The following is a 19623-nucleotide window of genomic DNA, read 5'->3' as shown; positions in this document are numbered from 1 at the left end:
TGTCAACAGTCCCCCCATAATTGAAACATAGCACTGCTGGGTACCTCAGAAAATAGTGAATGTTTAAAACTCTTAATATTTTCTTTACATCATCAAAGGCTTTCCTTTTCTTAATTATGGCCACAGAAAAGTCATGAAAGAACATTATCTTTGAACTTTTATAAGCCAAAGCCTGTGGATCTTCACCCTATCATCTGGCTGTTTCTATTATTAATTGCTTTTCCACATAACGCTGAAGTTACACGAGGACCGGGCAGGGACGCTGGGCTGGCCCGGACTTGCACATTGCAATCCAGTGGGCCTGCTCCACATTCACCCCGCCTGACTCAATCTCCATCCCTTGCAACTCCAGAAGCCATCTCTCGAGAAAATCAGCAAGATTTTCACCTTCTTCATGCTTTGGTAAGCCCAAGATCCATAGATTTTTTTCCTCCAACCTCAGTTCTTGTTCCTGCAGAGCCCAAACCTGGCCTTCCAAAGTTCAGGCCCACCCCTTGGAGCTCCCTGTCGTGGCCTTAGAGGCTGCGGTCCTCTGTTCCACCGCTTCTACAAGCTGATCCAAAGCCTGCTCATACTTTTTCAACATGGCAGTAGTTGGTTCCAGCACTCTCTCGATACTTTCATGGAGTTTTGCAAACTCTGTTAGTAAATGCTGTTGCTCCAATGAACCTAAGGGTGCCGCCACAGGAGTTGAGGTAACGAATGCGGGTGTGCTCAACATAGTAGGGGAGTTACCTGCCTGTTGTACTCCCTTTCCCTTGGAAGTCTTCATTTCAGCTCCAGATCTGTCAAATCTTAAATTTTAAAGGACTCTAGGTTTCTCCCTACTTTACATTATAAACTTTCCTCAGGGATGGCTAATGAGGGTGAAGGGTAGGAGCCCACCTTGCCTGGGGTACGGCACAGAGCCCAACACAGCAGACTGTTTAGACTGCCACCGTCTTGAATCTCCACCACCCCTCATGATTTTAAAACTTCTACTAAACCTCCCCTCAGTCTCCTCTCAAGGAAAACAGCCCCAACTTTATCAATTTGTCCTTATAACTAAAGTTTTTTTAATTTCATAAACCTCTTCTGCAATCTCTCCAGTGCATTCATTTCCTCCTTAAAAAGTGGTGCCCAGGACTGTACACTGTACTCCATCTGAGGAGAAGGAGAATCGACGTTTCGGGCATAAGCCCGCTTAGGACTTATTAGGGATATTCAGCATGGCTTTGTGCATGGGAAAACGTGCCTCACAAGTTTGATTGAGCTTTTTGAGAACATGACCAAAGGGATATATGAGGGCAGAATGGTAGATGTTGTCTGCGTGGACTTTAGTAAAGTCTTTGACAAGATTCTGCATGGTTGACTAGTTAGTAAAGTTAGATCACATGGAATTCAAGGAGAGTCTGTCAATTAGATACAAAATTGGCTTGATGTTTGGAGACAGAGAGTGGTGGTGGAGGGTTGTTTTTTGGATTGGAGGCCTGTGACCAGCCGTGTACCGCATGTATCAGTGCTGGACATACTGTTGTTTGTCATTTATATAAAATATCTGGATGAAAATTTAGGAGGCATGGTTAGTAAGTTTGCAGATAATACCAAAACTGGTAGTACAGTGGACAGTGTAGGTTATTTAAGGCATCTACAAAGGCATCTAGATCAATTATGGCAATTGGCTAACGACTGGCAGATGGAATTTAGTTTGGATAAATGAGAACTATTGTATTTTGGCAAAACAAACAAAGGCAGGTCTAGTACAATTAATGGTAGGGCCCTAGGTAATGTTGCCAAACAGAGAGACCAAAGGGTTCAGGTACATGGTTCTTTGAAAGTTGCATCATAGGTAGACAGGGTGGTTAAGAAAGCATTTAGCACATTTGCCTTCATTGCTCAGACCATTTAGTATATGAGTCGGGATGTCATGATGAGGTTGCACAAGACATTAGTGAGGCCAATTTTGGAGTATCATTAAGAGTTCGGGTCGCCCTGCTATAGGAAGGATATTATTAAATTTTAGGGGGTTCAGCAAAGATTTACAAGGATGTTGCTGTGACTGGAGAGTTTGAGTTATAAGGAGAGGCTGAATAGGCTAAGACTTTTTTAATTGGAGCATAGAAATTTGAGGGGTGACCTTCTGGAGGTTTATAAAATCATGAGCATAGATAAGCTGAAGAGCAAAGGTGTTTTCTCTAGTGTAGAGGAGTTCAAAACTAGATTTTTAAGGTGAGAAGCAAAAGATTTAAAAGGGACATAAGAGGAAACTGTTTCAAACAGAGGGCGATTTATATGTGGAATTAACAGACGGGGAAGTGGTAGAATAAAGTACAGTGCCAACATTTAAAAGATACAGATACATGAATAGGAAAGCTTTAGAGAGATATGGGCCAAACGCAGGCAAATAGGACTAGTTTAGTTTGGGAAACTTGATCGGCATGGATGAGTTAGACTGAAGGGTCTGTTTCCTTAATGTATCAAATCTTACCATCATACTGCTGAAACCCATCTTGTCCGACCTCTACTTCACTGGCAGGCTGGAAAAAATAAATATAAAAGTTTAGTCCAAAATAAAATTCCTCATCCATAGTTTTAGGAATTAGTCTCAGCTTCTGGTCCATACAAGATTTGAAGCTTGGAGCTATTAAAAATTTAGGAACAGTGATATACTGATTCCATTCTTTCAGAAGTTCAACTCCCAAAAATGAAGAGAGAATTACCAGTGGATTAATAGAAAAAGGATTTAAGAGATATTTATTACAATGAACAAAGAAGATGTGACACTTTCAAAACAAAGTTATGAAAGATGGCAGAGTTGTAAGAACAGTGTGTGCAATAAGCAGAAACCACAATGGCTCATGGAGACTTAGCTAAGTAACATGGTCTAAGAGATATCTTTCAGTGGGCAAAAATATGTAAACAAAAAGGCAGAACAAAATTAAATTAGGATCACAATTCAACTTAATAAAACACAAGAAGAAAGCATTTACTTTGCTCATTTTAGCACTTCACAGAAAATAAAGAAGACTTGAAACATTACGCACCCAGAACTATCGACGGTACCACCAGCTTAAAAGTACATTTTAATAGATATTGTGATCCGACTAATCATGATCCTACAGATTAAATTAGCATTGCATCTGCAGATGTTCTGTGGTTGTGACCCAAATTGAGTTTGAAGTATAAGTTGGACAGTAACTAATTCGCATCTAAAACAATACTGGGTTCCAAATAAAGCCTTAACAACAAGTACACATCATTCTTATGAATTAATCTACTGAAACCCTATGTCATGCCAAATTTTCCTGAAAATGGTAAAAACCTGCTGTATCAGGATTCTTGTCAGTTTCCAAAGACTTCTGCCAGTTTCACGCCAAACACAATAGTGGAACCCCATGACTTTTCAGGGACTTAGTTTCTACTTTAAATCACTTTTGTTATGGACCAGACCAAACCCTTCAAAATGTATTAAGAAGGAAGCCTAGACCCCAACTTTTTCTTTCTTTTAATAGTATGTGTAAGGTATTGTGTTCCGGATACAATTCAAATGCTTGAAGCAAAACACCCTTTATTTTTACACTTTAGTTAAAATACAAACAAAATTAAGATGATTGGAATAACTCAACTCTATTGGAAATCATTACAGAAGAATAGATTATTTAACTACAAAACAGCAACTGTTCCAAAATAGTAACATCCCATAAACACACCCTTATCAAAGGCAAACTCAATAAAATAGATTGCCTCACATGCAATTCTAGCAGCAGGAAAAGAACCCAAGCCTGCAGTTTCAACAAAGAGTGGAATAACAGCTTCCACATCCAGCTTCAAGACCCCAGCAACTGCTGATAGAGAAAACTAAAATCCTGGTTCTGTGTGAGTTTGGCCCCACCTCTTCATACATCTTCTGTTGTTCCAACTTTTAAAAAATACCAAAGCTAGTTGGGCTCCGAGTAGACAGCTTGGCTCAAAGTTTACAAGATTTGCTTTCAAAAGAAACATGACAGAACAAATCCTTCTTAAAGGCACATCTCATTTCACTGATGAATTCATTTCAGCATATTTTAATATATTCTATCGGGGAAAGCGTGAAGGCTAAATTAAGATTTAATGTGAAACAGTCACCAAGGACAGACCTAATTTATCTACGGCTAAAGGAAATAAGTGGTCATTAGTGATGCTACAGTAAATGTTTTCATATATTGTCAATCCCTAGGTGCCTTTGAGAAAGTGGTTATGACATGCCTTCTTGAACTGTTGCAATCCATGTACATGTATTGTAGATGCTCTGACAGTGCCATTAGGAAGTTTCAACACTTTGACCCAATGATCATGAAGCAACAAATAGTTTTTTCTTTATCCATTCATGGAACTGAAAGAATAGCTACTGTGATGGGATTTGAAGGATGGGACCCCAATCATTACCCTGGGCATGTCGATTACTTGATCAGTAATAACGAGTTGAACCTTCCTATATTTTGGCTCTGTCAATTGTTGCAAGTTTCTTTAATGTTTTCTCTTTGCGACCTCTGGCAAATTTTCTCATACAATTCTGTGCAACTCAATCATTAATTATGCACTGGTCTTCACAGGGCCATTCTCATGCAGTCTTGCGTGAGCAAAGGCAGAACAGATGGCAATTCCAGGGCCTCCTGGTGTTCATGTTGTAGGTACCATATCTAAACCCCAGGTGCATCCTATTTCAAATACTGCAAGCCAGTGCTCTTGTACAATTCCAAAGGACATGGCCCATGAGAGGATTTGGCACTCTGCTTCCCTGATAGGGACCTGGAGGCCCGTATGGCTGGTGTGGTGAAGAGGAGTGCCATTTTCTTTCATTAGGATTGATGAAAGTGACCATAGAATGAACACTGCCAGCTTGGCGAAAAGTGCTGCCTCCACAGTTTGGAGGAACATGGTACAATGCTGCAAGAGGTTAATGAACTCCTGCACTTTGCCAGGGTAAGTGCCACCATGTTCTCCTTGTTACCTTACATTCACTCTAACTCTGTCACTGCATGATATGGAGATGCTGGTATTGGACTGGGGTGTACAAAATTAAAAATCACACAACACCAGGTTATAGCCCAACAAGTTTAATTGGAAGCACTAGCTTTTGAAGCACAACCACCTGATGAAGGAGCAGCGCTCCAAAATCTAGTGCTTCCAATTAAACCTGTTGGATTATAACCTGGTGTTGTGTGATTTTTAACTCTGTCATTGCACACCTCTTCCACCAAGACTCATGGTTTACCACAAATGCATGCACCATCTTTCCTCAAAGCTCTTGCTCAACTCAACCTCCTAAATACAAAGCCTCCTATCCTCAGCACTTTCCATTCACTCTTTTGGGACACCACACTACCTTCTGGCATTTGCAACATGAACAACTCTTCCAACCACTTTCATTTCACTCAATCCCTGCCTTTGTTTCTCTGCAGGACAAAAAAACAGGCCATAATAGGGCTGAAAGGGCCAAAGGTGGGTAGTAAACCTTCATCTCATTTCGTAAGGGGAGTAATTCCTGAACTCATGAAAGAGGACCATGACTGCTCATGTGGTGCTGTTGAGATCTCCATATCCTGGCAGCTGATTAAACTTCATTGCCTATGCTGTGCTACTCCCCTATTACCAACAATGTGAACACCTTTTGAATTGCTCAAGCTTTTATACCTATTGTGCAATACAATTCCCCCTCTTGTTTTGTGCAAGGCTGTCTTCTGTATACTTCAAAAGCTCAGATACTTCTACCTCTGTACGGACATTATCTAAATTAGACACTGGAGAATATTCTGGTTTGTCTGGCGTGTCTACACAGCTGACCGAGGAAGAAACTCTTCAGGTCTCTGACACTGTGAAGCCCCAGATAACAGGCACCCGATCAGCTCCCTGCTGAAGATGACCCCATGGTGTCAGCCATTAATATCTTTGCGCAAAAGGATAAACAAATACAGAAGCAATAGGTAGGTTTGTCAGAGACCCTCAGAATTAAAAGATCGAAGGATTCTACCAATGTTATCAATATCGTGCTAACTCTAGTACATCAAAGATTAGTGGTAATCCAGACGTTTAGGAATGTTTTAAAACCAACAAGAGATGATTGGAAAAAACTGAGACGATAAACTTTGAGGGTAAACTTGCAAGTAATATCAAGACGTATAGCTAGTGCTTTTTAAAATATATATAAGGAAGAGAGAAGGCCACTCAGGGATTGAGGCTAGAATCATCATAGAATCGCGACAGTGCAGATAGACGCCATTTGGTCCACCTAGTCTGTACCGATCCTCTGTAAAACATCCCACCCCACCTCACTGCACCACCTCATGGATTTACCATAGCTTAACCCACCTAGCCTGTACAATCTTGAACACTACAGATAATTTAGCATGGCCAATCCACACTGTGATGATACTATGGCTTTAAAAGATTATTTTGTCCTTTTTTTCGAAGAGAAGTTTTAAGGCAGAGATACCAAGCAGTCTATTAGGTTGTGAGGCCTTGGAATCTTTGTTAAATGTTGGAACAATAGAAGTAGCCTGAATGGATGTGGTAAAGCTCTCACAGAACCAGGACTTTCAGTTTAGTTTTTTGTTTTAGCTTTCAGCAGTTGTTACTGGGTTCTAGCAGGGTTGGAGTAAATCTCAGGATTTTCTCTTGCTATTTCTTCCCTCCAGGGCTGCTAGAGTTGCATACGAGATAATCTGTTTTCTGAATTTGCCTTTTGTCAAGAGTGTGTCTTTGGGATGTTACTCTATTGGAACAGTTAATTAGTCATAGTTACTGTATCTATTATTCTGTTAAGTTTTCCAATCGAGTTAAGTTATTGCAATTCCTTTTTAATTTTATTGTATTTTAACTGTAGTAGAAGAATAAAGTCTGTTTTGCTTTAAATCTGGTAGATTAACCAATCCAATTGCACCTGGAATGCAACCTCTCACATTTACCTCAAAATAAGAAAAGGTTAGGGTCTAGACAATCTTCTGAATATCTTGAAATTGTTTGGTCTGGTCCATAACAATATCTTTGGACTTTGAGAGGAAACTGGAGTATCGAAGAAAGTCACACAAACACGAGGAGAATGTGCAAATCTCATACTGACAGTCACCCAAGAGTGGAATCGAACCCAGGTCGCTAGCACTGTGAGACAGCATGCTAACCACTGAGCTGCCATAGAGAAATAATAATGGGGAGTTGGTAAATGGCAGAGGAGATGAATAAATTCTCAGCATTAGTCTTCACAGTAAAAGATACGAATGCCATTCCAAGATTACTAAACATTCAAGGGGTAAAAGGATGAGACGAAATAATAATCACTGGAGAAAAATACTCTTGAAACAAATAAAGACCACTAAGTCCCCTAGATCTGATAGCATACAAACTAGGATATTAAATTAAATAAAGTAGCTATAGAATTAGTTGATGCACTGGTAAGAATTTTCAAAGACTCCTTAGTTTCTGGAAAGTGGCAGATGTTTAGAAAACTGCCACTGTAACATCTTATACAAATGGGAAAGAGATCAATAAAAGGGAAGTATAGGGCAATTAGCTTAACATCTGTAAGTGAGAGAATGTTAAAGAGTCTATTGTAAAAGATGAAATAACCAAGTATTTAGAAATGTATAATATGATCAAACAATGTCAGCATGGTTTCATGAAGGGAAAATCATGCCTGACAAATTTATTAGAATTCTTCAAAGAGATAACAAGTAGAGGGAGCAGTCATTCAATCATTATGCCTCAATCATTCAATCCCTCTACTTGAGCTCCCTGTTTTCCCAAACACAGCAGTGCCACAGATAACACCCTTGCTCTTAATATTTACTGCCCAGTCTCCCAGGACTGATTCTGGCTTACACCTGAACAAACTTTGAAGAACAGCCCCAACTAAGGACAATTGAATCCCGCCTGGTTTCCCGCCACTTTTCAACTACGTACTGATAATCCCCACATTGGTTGGACCTGACCTGAAGGACTGACTGTGGCCCAAAACAACCTGCTCCTGACCCCACCCTGACTGAGGTTGGATGAAGTCCTTGAGTGATTGTGGCAGCAGCTCTTACTGACCATAGGTCCCCTTTATTTGATTAAGATTATGTCCCTTAGATTTTCATACATGGCCATTTGGTTGAAGGACGTGCAATGTGTTCGGCTGGTAACTTGATGGCACCTGCCAAAGAAGCGATATCGGCGGAGCATAGTCCGGATGTATAAATAAGTTTATTCAATATTAGATTAGTGTGAATGGGTATTTTGTTTTTTTTCTCATCTCACGTAAATAATGTAACAGTGTTAATGTATTTCAAGTAATAATAGAAATTAAGCAACAATAGAAATTTTAAGACTTACCTTAAAAAATGTATCTTGACATAGCAACATGCTGTTTGGAACAGCTTTCTTAAGTTTCCTTGCAAGTGTAGTTTTTCCACCATTTGTGATTCTGAATTTAAAAAAGACCATAATAATTTTATTTTTTTTTGTTCTTTGATGGGATTTGTGTATCATCTGCATAGTCAGCATTTGTTGCCCATCCCTGACTACCCATGAATTGAATGGCTTACTGGGCCATTTCAAGGCAGTTAAGAAGCAACCATATTACTGTAGGACTGGAGCCACATATCGGCCAGACTTGGTAAGGATGACAGATTTTCGCCTTCAAGTACATTAATGAACCAGATGAGCTTTTACAACAATTCATGGTAGGCAAACCATTACCATTACTGAGATGAGTTTTCAATTCAAGAATTATTAATTGATTTAAAATTCCATCATTGTAGAATTTGAACTCACGATTCCAAAGAGTAGCCCAAGTTTCTGCATCACTCAACTAGACATCAATTGCAAATCGCAATTAGATCATACTTTGCAAACTTGCATCAATGCTCTGGAGCACCATCCAAATAACTAATTGTTGTAATAGAAAGGTACCTTCACAATTCACAGAAATAATCTACAGCACTTTTGCTCCAGATGACCCCTCCATTGCAATGATACTCTCACTCCCACCCCCTATCCCCATCCCAAAATCATCTTGGCCAGTTATTACCTGGAGCTTCATTGGGATTCTCATGAGACACCCACAGCTTGTTAAAATTAGGCTGTAGCTTCTCGCAATTTAGTAGTTACATCATCACTATTACTGAAACCAAATTTTTATTCTAGATTTATTAACTTAATTTAAAATTTCCATTTCCTGTAGTGGGATTTAAACTCATATCTCATTAGTCTACGATTTTGGCTTTCTAATCACGTCACATATGTTAAGGTTCTCCATATGTTTTTTATGCTGCTAGTACTTCACATTTTATTCCTCCCCATTGATTCAAAACTGTTCAGAACATATACGCGTGATTTGGATGTGGGGACTAGTTGTAATATTAGTTGTAATATTTCCAAACTTGCTGTCGACACCAAACTCGAGTTAAAAGGCAGTTACATAGAGGCTTCAGAAGTACTTACATAGGCTAAATGAGAACATGGCAGCTGCATTTCATGTGTAAACCAATATTGAATCCAGAAGTTTTTCACATATCCTAAAGCAATATGGTCGTTTGCAGATTATAGTACTAAACAACAAACAGATGCCACTGGTTCATCCTCAATAAATCAGAGAATTAATGCACAAGCACATGAGTAATGACTATAAAACCTGCTCAATTTTTATAAAGCTCTAACTGGCTCACTAGTGTTCTTCAGGGAATGGAACTTTTCAACACTTCAGACTTGTCCACATATGACTCCAATTACAAGCAGTTAATATAAGAACGTTAGATATAGGAGCAGTTATAGATCATTTTAACTTTTGTGCCAGCTCTACCATTCACCATGATCATGACTGATCTTCTAAGTCAATTCAACCTTCCCACACTGTCCACATATCCTTCGATCCCCTTAGAATCGAAAGATATATTGATCTCTGATATGAATATGTTCAACAATTGAGGATCCACAAATCAAATATCCTTGACATTTTGAGTGAAGAAATTTTCCTTCATTTCGGTCTTAAATGGCCAACCCTTTATTGGAAGTCAAGATTAGAGCAGTGCTGGAAAAGCACAGTAGGTCAGGCAGTGTCCGAGGAGCAGGAAAATCGATGTTTCAGGCAAATTTCCCTCTATCTCAACTATGGAAATCCAAAGCTGGTCTATTCAATCTCTTCTTGTTTCTCTAATTGCTTCCTGTTCCGACATTTTAACTTTCCATGATTTTTGTAGAAAAATATCCAGATCCCTCTCAGTGCCATTATTTAAATAAGTTTTTTTTTATTATTGATTGATTATTAGCAGCCTCAAAGATATTCTGGCCTGCACTGGAAAATTACAAAACACAAAAAGACCTAAGACAACCGATGAGGACAAAACAGAATAACAACTGCAGCGTTGTCTGTGATTTACCTGCATATTAACTGCCAATTTGGGACTGGAGAGTCAGAAAAATTCTTGATAGTGAAACTATTTCCAATAAATGTGAAGTTATTGACTTTGGTGGCAAAAACAAGAAGGCTGATTATTATCTAAATGACCATATGTATTGGGCAAGGGAAAGGTGCAATGAGATCTGTGTGTCTTTGTATTCCAGTTACTGAAAGTAACATGCAGGTGCAGCATGCAATGAAGGGAGTAAATGCTATGTTGGCCTTCATAGTGACAGGATTTGAGTACTGTAGCAGGATCTCTTGCTGCAATTGTACAGGGCCGTGGTGAGACCGCACCTGGAATATTTTCTGAAGGATATTGTGGCTTTGGATGAAGTGTGACAAAGATTTACCAGTCTGATTCCTGGGATGAGACAACTGAACTATGAAGAAGGACTGGAAGAATGAGGGGGAAATCTCATAGAAACTTATAAAATTCTAGACAGGATTCGACAAGGGTACAGCAGGAAGGACGTTGGTGATAACTGGAGAGTCCAGAGCCAGGGATCACAGTCTAAGGGCAGGCCATTTAGGACTGAGGTGAGGAGAAATTTTGTGACTGAGAGAGTGGTGAGCATTCTCTGCCACAGGAAGCAGTTGAGGCCAAAACATTGAATGTTTTCAAGAGGTAGGTTTAGTTCTGAGCGCTAAAAGGATCATAGAGTTTAGGGCAAAAGGTGGTACAGGATACTGAGTAGAATGATGAGCCGTGATCATGTTGAATGGGTGAGCAAGCTCAAAGGGCTGAAGACCTTAAGACCATAAGACATAAGGAGCAGAATTTAGGCCATTCAGCCCATTGAGTCTGCTCTGCCATTCAATCATGGCTGATAAGTTTCTCAACCCCATTCTCCCACTTTCTACCTGTAACCCTTGATCCCCTTGACAATCAAGAACCTATGTATCTCCAACTTAAATATACTCAATGACCTGGTCTCCACGGCATTCTGTGGCAGTGAATCCTACAGATTCGCCAATCTCTGGCTGAAGACATTTCTCCTTATCTCCATTCTAAAAGGTGTTCCCTTTACTCTGAGGCTGTGCCCTCAGGTCCTCATCTCTCCGACCAACAGAAACATCTTCCCAACATCCACTCTGTCCAGACCATTCAGTATTCTGGAAGTTTCAATTAGATCCCCCCTCATGCCTCTAAAATCCATTAAGTATAGATCCAGAGTCCTCAAACATTCCTCATACGTTAAGCTTTTCATTCGTGGGACCATTCTCATAAACCTCCTCTGAATATGCTCCAAGACCAGTATATCCTTTCTGAGCTATCTCCTTTCCAACTCCAAGATGTGGTCCATCTGGTCCAGGTGATTTATCCACCTTCAGGCCATTCAGTTTCTCTAGTATTTCTCCTTGGTCATGGCCACCATATTCAACTCTGCCCATTCACACTCTTGAATTTTTGTGATATTACATGTCTTCCACTGTGGAGACTGATGTGAAGTAATTTTTCAGTTCCTCAGTCATTTCCTTGTTCCCCACTACTAACTCTGCAGCGTCTCTTTCCAGCCGTCCAATGTCCACTTCTATCTCTCTTTTGCCCTTTATATGTCAAAAGGGACTCTGACAGTTTTCCTTTATATGAGTGGCTAGCTTACCTTCATATTTAATCTTCTCCCTTCTTATTTGTTTTTTTGTTGCCCTCTGTTGGTTTTGTAAGCTTTCCAATCCTCTGGTTTTCCACTGCCCTTTGCCACATTATACGCTTTCTCTTTTGCTTTTATGCTATCTCTGACTTCCTTAGTCAGCCATGGTTGCCTTATCCTCCCAATACCATGCTTCTTTTTTTCCTGGGGATGAATTTTCGCTGTATCTCATGAATCACTCCCAGAAACTCCTGCCATTGCTGTTCTACTGTCTTTCCTGCTAGGTTCCTCTCCTAGTTAATTCTGCCCAGCTCCTCCCTTATGCCTCTGTAATTGTCTTTATCCAGCTGTAATATCGTTACTTCTGATTCTATCATCTCCTTTCAAATTGAAGAGTAAATTCAATCATGTTATGATCACTGCCTCCTTCGGGTTCCTTCATCTTAAGCTCCCTTATCAAGTCTGCCTCATTGTACAATACTACATCTAGCATTGCCTGTTCCCTTAGTGGACTCTATCACAAGCTGCTCCAAAAGGCCATTTCCTGTTCCCATCTTCCTTTGCTTCTATAATGAAAGTTTGTGAAATCATCATGCAGCCCAATGCAATGAGATAGCCCTCAGGTTTATGCCAACAGGTAGTGTGATAGAAAGCACTGATCTTTTTTACACTGTTTATAGCCATAGTACTTAAATACCTTGACAGGGTTATGACTAGGCATGAAGAAATGGAACAGTATTTCTGTTCATCCCTCTTTGTTTAATAGTAAGAGTATTTTTAATATTTGAAATTTAGATGTACCAATCCATTGTATGCACCTCACAGATAGAAATAGAAAATACAAGAGAAACTCAGCAGGTCTGGAAGCTCCTGTGAAAAGATAAACAAAGTTAGACTTTTGAGTCCAACTCGACATTTTTTTGGGGAACTGAATTTCAGGAACATTTTCATGATCACAGCTTTATAGTTCGATTGAGCTTGAACTTCCCTGCAAAACCTGGCAATTCTAATCAGCTTAATAGTGCCAAAGAGTTTATCACCTTTTACACATATTCATGTCTACTTTTAACAATCAGAAAGCATCCTTGAACTCACCTAAAGAGCAGATTACTACTCGCAGAAGTGCCCCTCAATCTATCCAAAATAGCCCACTACTTATCCAAAGAACTCCAGCAGATTTCAATCTTCTAACAGGTTTAGAGGTCAGTGGACATCGTAGGTTTTGGACATCACAATTACAAAAATTGTTTCTGCTTGGGGGCAGCAACACCAAGGCAAATGCCTCTCTAAACTAGTACAATCTGTCCCTATTTTCTCTTCTCCAAAACTCATGGATGCCTAATTCAACGGCAAGATTTATGGGAAGTGGGCTCTGTTGCCATTTCAACTAAGCCAGAAACCTTTTCCATTTTTACAAAACTTCAAGCCAAAATCTAAAAGGAGCAAGCAGTCTCCCTCCAGCACTGTCAAACTTGGTATGAAATTGAAGTGAGTTTACCTTGGAAACACTAATGACATGTAAATTCAATACCTGGTGAGATAAAGCAAAGAAACACCAGCATCAGTAGCAATAAATTTTAGAAGCTAGCGGACAACCAGTTACTAATAAGGAAGGAAGGAAAGCTGAGCTCTAAGACAGAATGCAATAATAAAATATTAGAAAGCATGCTCAAAGAACCAAAAGAAAATGCCAGTCAGTGGTGATATAAAAAAAATTCAAAAATAATAAAATAAACTTAGCTTTTACAATTTATATCAATGACTTACATGTGAAAACTAACTTGCACATGACACAATAATTGATAGAAAGGTATGTTGTGAAGAGGACTTAAGGTTGAGAGTTAGCAAAATTTTGGCACATGGGAGTACAATATGGGAAAATGTGAAATTGTTCACTTTGGTAGAAAGAATAAAAATGTGGAGTATTAAACAGAAAACAATATCAGAAAATGAAGCTGTGGAGGGATCTAGGTATTCTCGTGCATGATTTGCCAACCCAAACAAAGCAGTCTTCCAATCATGGAACTGTTCTCTCTTCTATAGCCACATTACCTCGAGCTAATGTAGTACAACCAAGTGTATCTCTTCAGATTACCTCATACCTCTTCAGTAATCTTACAAGATCTTCCTGCTGTCCTTTTTCTAAATATGAAAATGCAGTTTTTAACCGTCACTGTGTTTCTGTGTTAGCTCGTCAAACTATACGAAGTTCGCTTCGAGAACAGTGCACCTCTCCTTCTATCTCATTCCCATTAGCTACATCATCTTCCACTACTCTTATTATCTGATAAATTTGTTCGTTTTTATGCTCTTTCCTATAATAAATATGTTTATGTGACAAAACTGATTCTTCTTCCGACAATCAGAAGTATTAATCAGCTAAGTTACTTGAATAACCCTTCTAGTCACTTTATACAGGCCAGTGAATTTGATTTTCAATGGTTCATCTTGTAATGGTAACAATTCCAATACTTCATCTCCCACTTGAAATACTTGGTTTGCTGAATCGTTCTCTGCCCATTCTTTCATTTTCGCCTGTGAAAATTTAAATGTTTTGTACCACTCTACATGCTCCTCTGAGTCTTTTTAGAAACATGGACGTGTAATCCAACATTGAAGTTCACCTTTCTCATTTAAGAACTTGTCCCTAATTACTTTTAGCAGCAATCTAATCTCATGACCATAAACCAATTCAAATGAACTAAATCCAGTAGATTCATTTTGCGAATTTCTGATCGCAAATGCCAACATATCTAATCCTTTGTCCCAATCCTGTGGGTATTTGCGACAATATGCTTTAATCATGGTTCGAGTGTCTTACGGCACCAATCCAAAGCTCCCTGTATTTGCAGATGATAAGCAGATCACTTCGATTGCTTTATTCCTAAACTGTTAATGACTTCCTGGAAAAGTCTGTATCTCAACAGACCATGTTAATTCAGAACAAGTAAAACTATGTTAACTTTTCCATGACTACAATAGTTGGAACCATCCTTACAGAAATAGCCTCTGGGTATCAATTTGTCATACTCTTAATTATGAGGACACTTTGATCTCCTGCTTTTGGTTGTGATCCAACACAACACACTAACACTCAAGTAAATGGTTCTTCAAAAACTGGTACAGGTATCAAAAGTGCAGAACAGGTGATGTGCTCAGGTTTTCCTAACACTTGACATGTTTGAAATGTTCTTCAGGACGACACATCTTCATTTAGTCTGCCCATGTAAAATACCTGTTTGTCAATGGCTGGGTTTTCTGCATATCTATGTGACCTGCCAAAGTAATTATATGTGCTACCTGCAATATGTCCTTCAGCAATCCGGGTGGGACCACGACAACTATCCATTCTTTGTGTGCAGCTCTGTGAGGATGTCTCCATTTCCTCATCAAAACTCTGTTTTTCATAAAGTAACATTCTGGAATCCCTTCAACCTTAGCTTCAGTGTAAGTGTCTTTGCGAACTTACTTAACTCTGCATCTGCTTCCCAAGCTTCAGTTAATGAACACATGCCAAACACATCTTTTGAACTATCCTCATTTTTAAATAGAATTTTGGCTACCCTACAACTTGCTTGTGGTAATACTATGAGCTCTGATGATGGAGTTTGTTTAATCATTGCTCTGGTAACCACACACAATGGAACAATACCCAAAACTTGTTCCTGCAACTGTTCAATTTCTTTAGCCTCAACTGGACTTTCTGCAACTATAGACAAAGCTATGACTTCGATTCCATCCAAAGCATTTTTCGGTAATAAATCAACTCCATCAACACAAATTTTTTAACTACCCCAATACCACTCGTTCAGACACCAAGCCGCACTCCAGTTGAACCTTGTACAATGAAACAAGAATATACTTTTCGCCAATCTCATTTCCCAACACTTTGATTTCAATGAACGTTCTGGAGGAAAACTCAATCCTTCTTCAGCAAGAGAATTCTAAGTCGCCCCTGTATTACTGAAATTAATTATGGGCTTGGATTCTTCCTTTGAAGAAAAAGGGGCGATCTTCTATTTAGATGAAAACCTTTCATATCCTTCATCTACCCGTGTTTTTAAATTCCTCTAAAGTTTCATACATACCTTCACCTTGTTATGATTTTATCCATTGGTAATTGGACTTTTGAATTCTTCAGCTTCCTTAAATTGAGGAACCGTTGCCTATATATCTCAGGGACTAACTCATAGGCAGCCCATATAGTTTTTTTTCATTGTATTATAATCCCGAGAAACGTCATCTCACAGCAAAACATAAGCTAACTATTGTGGACAGCATCAAGTGATGATAGCTGCTGGCAATGCAGCTGCAAAGACACAGGATAGCCAAGAGACTTGGGTCACAGGAGAGTGAGAACAGGATGGAAGTCATGAGGAACAGTCAGAGAGTCATACAAATATACAACACAGAAACAGACCTTTCAGTCCAACTCATCCATGCCGATCAGATATCCTAAGTCAATCTAGTTCCATTTGCCAACATTTGGCACACATCCCTCTAAACCCTTCCTATTTATATACCTAAACAGATGCCTTTTAAATGCTGTAATTGTACTCGCTTCCACCACTTCCTCTGGCAGCTGATTCCATACGCATACCATTCTCTGCGTGAAAAACATGTTTTGAGAGTCCCTTTTAAATCTTTCCCCTCTGACCCTAAACCGATGCGCTCTAGTTTTGGACTCTCCCAACGTGAGGAAAAGACCTTGTCTTTTTATCCTTTCCATGCCCCTCATGATTTTAAAGACTTCTATAAGGTCATCTATCAGCCTCCGATGCTTCAGAGAAAATAGCTCCAGCCTCTCCCCACAGCTCAAACCCTCCAACCCTGGCAATATCCTTGTAAGTCTTTTCTGAACCTTTGCAAGTCTAACAACATCTTTTCTACAGCAGGGAGACCAAAATTGAATGCAATATTCCAAAAGTGGCTTTACCAACGTCCTGTACAGCCGCAACACAATATGCCAACTCCTGTACTTCATTCACTGACCAATAAAGGCAAGCATACCAAACGCCTTCTTCACTGGTCACTGACTAGGGAGTGGAAAGCAGATAGCTGTAAGAAAGGGTTGAAAGGTTTTCAGTTGGTCAATAGCCCCAATGTCATGTCTCTCAATCAGACATGAACAAGTAAAACCTCCCCCTTCTCAACCTGCCAAACCACAAGCCCTAGGATTACTCTTTGGGCTTCTCATGTGGTGCCTGTCCCACCCACTGCTGGTTGAATAACAGCTATGGCTGGATTAGATCCTTAACTGGACATTTAAGAAACTTTAATCAGCAGAAGCAGAGGAAGAGGAGTCCACAAAGTGTATCCTCTGTCCTGCCTCCAAATATGTCTGTTAAGACGGCATTAGATTCCACCTGCTTTTCCACTATCTGGTAAGCCTAGACTAAGGCCATAAACATAAGATTCATTCTAACCAATCCAGTAAAGTGTTTAGAAAAAGACTTCGCTATCTAGAGCTAAAATGTGGTTAAAATATGGAACCTGCTTCCACATGTAGTTGAGACCCTGAGTATGGATATTTTTAAAGTAGAAAGTATTAGGGAGACAAGAATACAACAATACGTTGATGGGGTTAAATAAATAAAGATGAGAGGAGTACTATAAGCACTAGTATAAATCTCTTTGGCCTGTTTCTGTGTTGGTTAGCTCAGTTGGCTGGATAGCTGGTTTGCAATGCAGAAGGATGCCAACAGCATAGATTCAATTCCCGTACCAGCTGAGGTTAGCATGAGGGTCCCACTTCTCAACTGGGCCACTCACCTGAGACATGGAGATCTTTAGGTTAAACTCACTATCACGCGTTTCTCTCAAACAAGACAGCAGACCTATGGTCTGCAACTTTGCCTCACTGTGTAATATGTTGTAAGTAATAATTCTATTTTTTTAAAGTTGCTGTGAAAATAGTTTCATCTTACAAATACGGGGAAAGTAAACTCAAACATATTCTTTCATCATGTAAGCAACAAACTTAGTAATAGTAATTTAAATCCACTTATACTTACCCTCCAATTCCAACAATAAATGTTCTCATTTTGATTTTCAAATGACCTTGAATTAATCTTGCTACTGAATTCAGAAAGCAGTGGTACACAAATCTTGCTGTTACCTAAAAAGAAACGGATATTTATGCTTATGCATTTGTGCAAGCTCAATGAAATTGAGATGAGTCTCCAACTCCTGTTCCTTTTTCATTTCTTACTTCCTTTCTCTTAGAGCTCTCAATCAGTGGTACCCAAATGTTTAATTTTGCTATCATTCATATTACATGGTATTTTATCAATTGCATTTTGAATAGGCATTGACATAACATTCCTCGTCAACTCAGTTTACTGTTTCATGGAAGAATTTAATCAAGTCAACCAAATGTTTTTCATTTTAAAAATCCAAGCAGATGTGCATTTATTACCACATACTTTTCCAATGCTAATTAATCTTGTCTTGGATTTTTGTTTCTAAAAGCATTACATCTTAGTTGACAGAGTTAATCTCTCTCCTCAGTTTCCATCAGGATGTAGGATCTGCAACCTTCCAGTACTTACACCACTCTCATTTCCAAGAACTTAAATGATAGTACTAGCGTCACTGTAATTTACAACCTTAGGTCCCTCAGTAACTTAGGATGCAACTCATCTCAACTTTCTACTTGTCAACCTTTTAATTATCTTTATTGTTATACTATCCAATCTCACTGCAACCTCCTACCTTACTATTAAATTGAGAACATTCTCTTCTTGGAAAGAAAAGGTGCAAACACTCACTAAATGGGCTGGATTTTATGGGGCAGTGTGATTTCACTACCAATTCCCTCGCTAAACGATGAGGGAGTCTGTCAATACTGCTACACAGCAACTTAACAGCAGGAACAGTATTAATTGTTTTTTTGAGAGACTCCTGCCCCAATTTTGGGAGCAGTTCCTGACAAACGATCAGATCACCTGCAACTCAATAGGCTTGGCAGCACCAGTCAGGGTAATGGTTACAGGTGGGAACACAGGTAGTCTCAAGTGCTATGAAGCAAGATTAACTCAGCACTGGAAGTCTTAGTGAAGAGCGCATGGGAAGTTGCTGTTGGGAGGGTGGGGTGGTGCACATTCAAGAGGCTGCAGGAACGTTAAATGGGAAGAATGAGATTATGGGCAGTTGGTGTTGCCTCCAGTTGGGTTGGTGACGATTTGCTGCTATTGATTAGCCACTGCCAGTTCTCCACCAGCGTTTCTCCACTGGGGTCATTTAACCTCTGGAGACTATTCGCCACCGGAAATATATATATGTACTGATTGCTTTCCCTCCCAACTGTTCTTTCATACTTCTCATTCCCCTTTATTTACACAACTACATATTGATCAAAAAAAGAGGTAAAATAAATATCATTTTATTGGTTTATATATAAAAATGAGTTACAAACGTTAACCAGAAAAAGGAAATATATTTTAAAAATCTTTGTAATAGCAGTAAAATCTCACATTAATATTAAACAATGAAATTTTAGTTCATTTGATAGTTATGTGTTATCCCTCTAAGATATTCCAAACAATCTCTTTCACCGTATTCAAGAACAATTTTTTGTATTCTATCGTCTGCATCTCCTATCATTCCTTTTTCGTCGACTTATTTTCTTCATGCTGC

General features: G+C 39.2%; 1 protein-coding gene across 2 annotated transcripts in view; it reads right to left on the bottom strand.

Moving 5' to 3' along the window:
* Positions 1-19623, bottom strand: part of LOC122561012 (nicotinamide riboside kinase 1-like) — a 48900-nt gene that overhangs the window by 12774 nt on the left and 16503 nt on the right. For both annotated transcript variants that reach the window (XM_043712283.2, XM_043712292.2), the window contains exons 3-5: positions 18000-18103; positions 8326-8416; positions 2468-2516 (exon numbers count right to left, since the gene is read on the bottom strand). In XM_043712283.2, coding sequence (XP_043568218.1) covers positions 2468-2516; positions 8326-8416; positions 18000-18103 — 244 coding nt within the window. The remainder of the gene's footprint in view (positions 1-2467; positions 2517-8325; positions 8417-17999; positions 18104-19623) is intronic.

Source organism: Chiloscyllium plagiosum, unplaced genomic scaffold (assembly GCF_037043375.1).
Source record: "Chiloscyllium plagiosum isolate Xiang-an unplaced genomic scaffold, Cpla_swu_hap1 HiC_scaffold_2, whole genome shotgun sequence".
Lineage (NCBI taxonomy): Eukaryota > Metazoa > Chordata > Chondrichthyes > Orectolobiformes > Hemiscylliidae > Chiloscyllium > Chiloscyllium plagiosum.
This window is presented reverse-complemented; position numbering and strand designations above follow the sequence as displayed.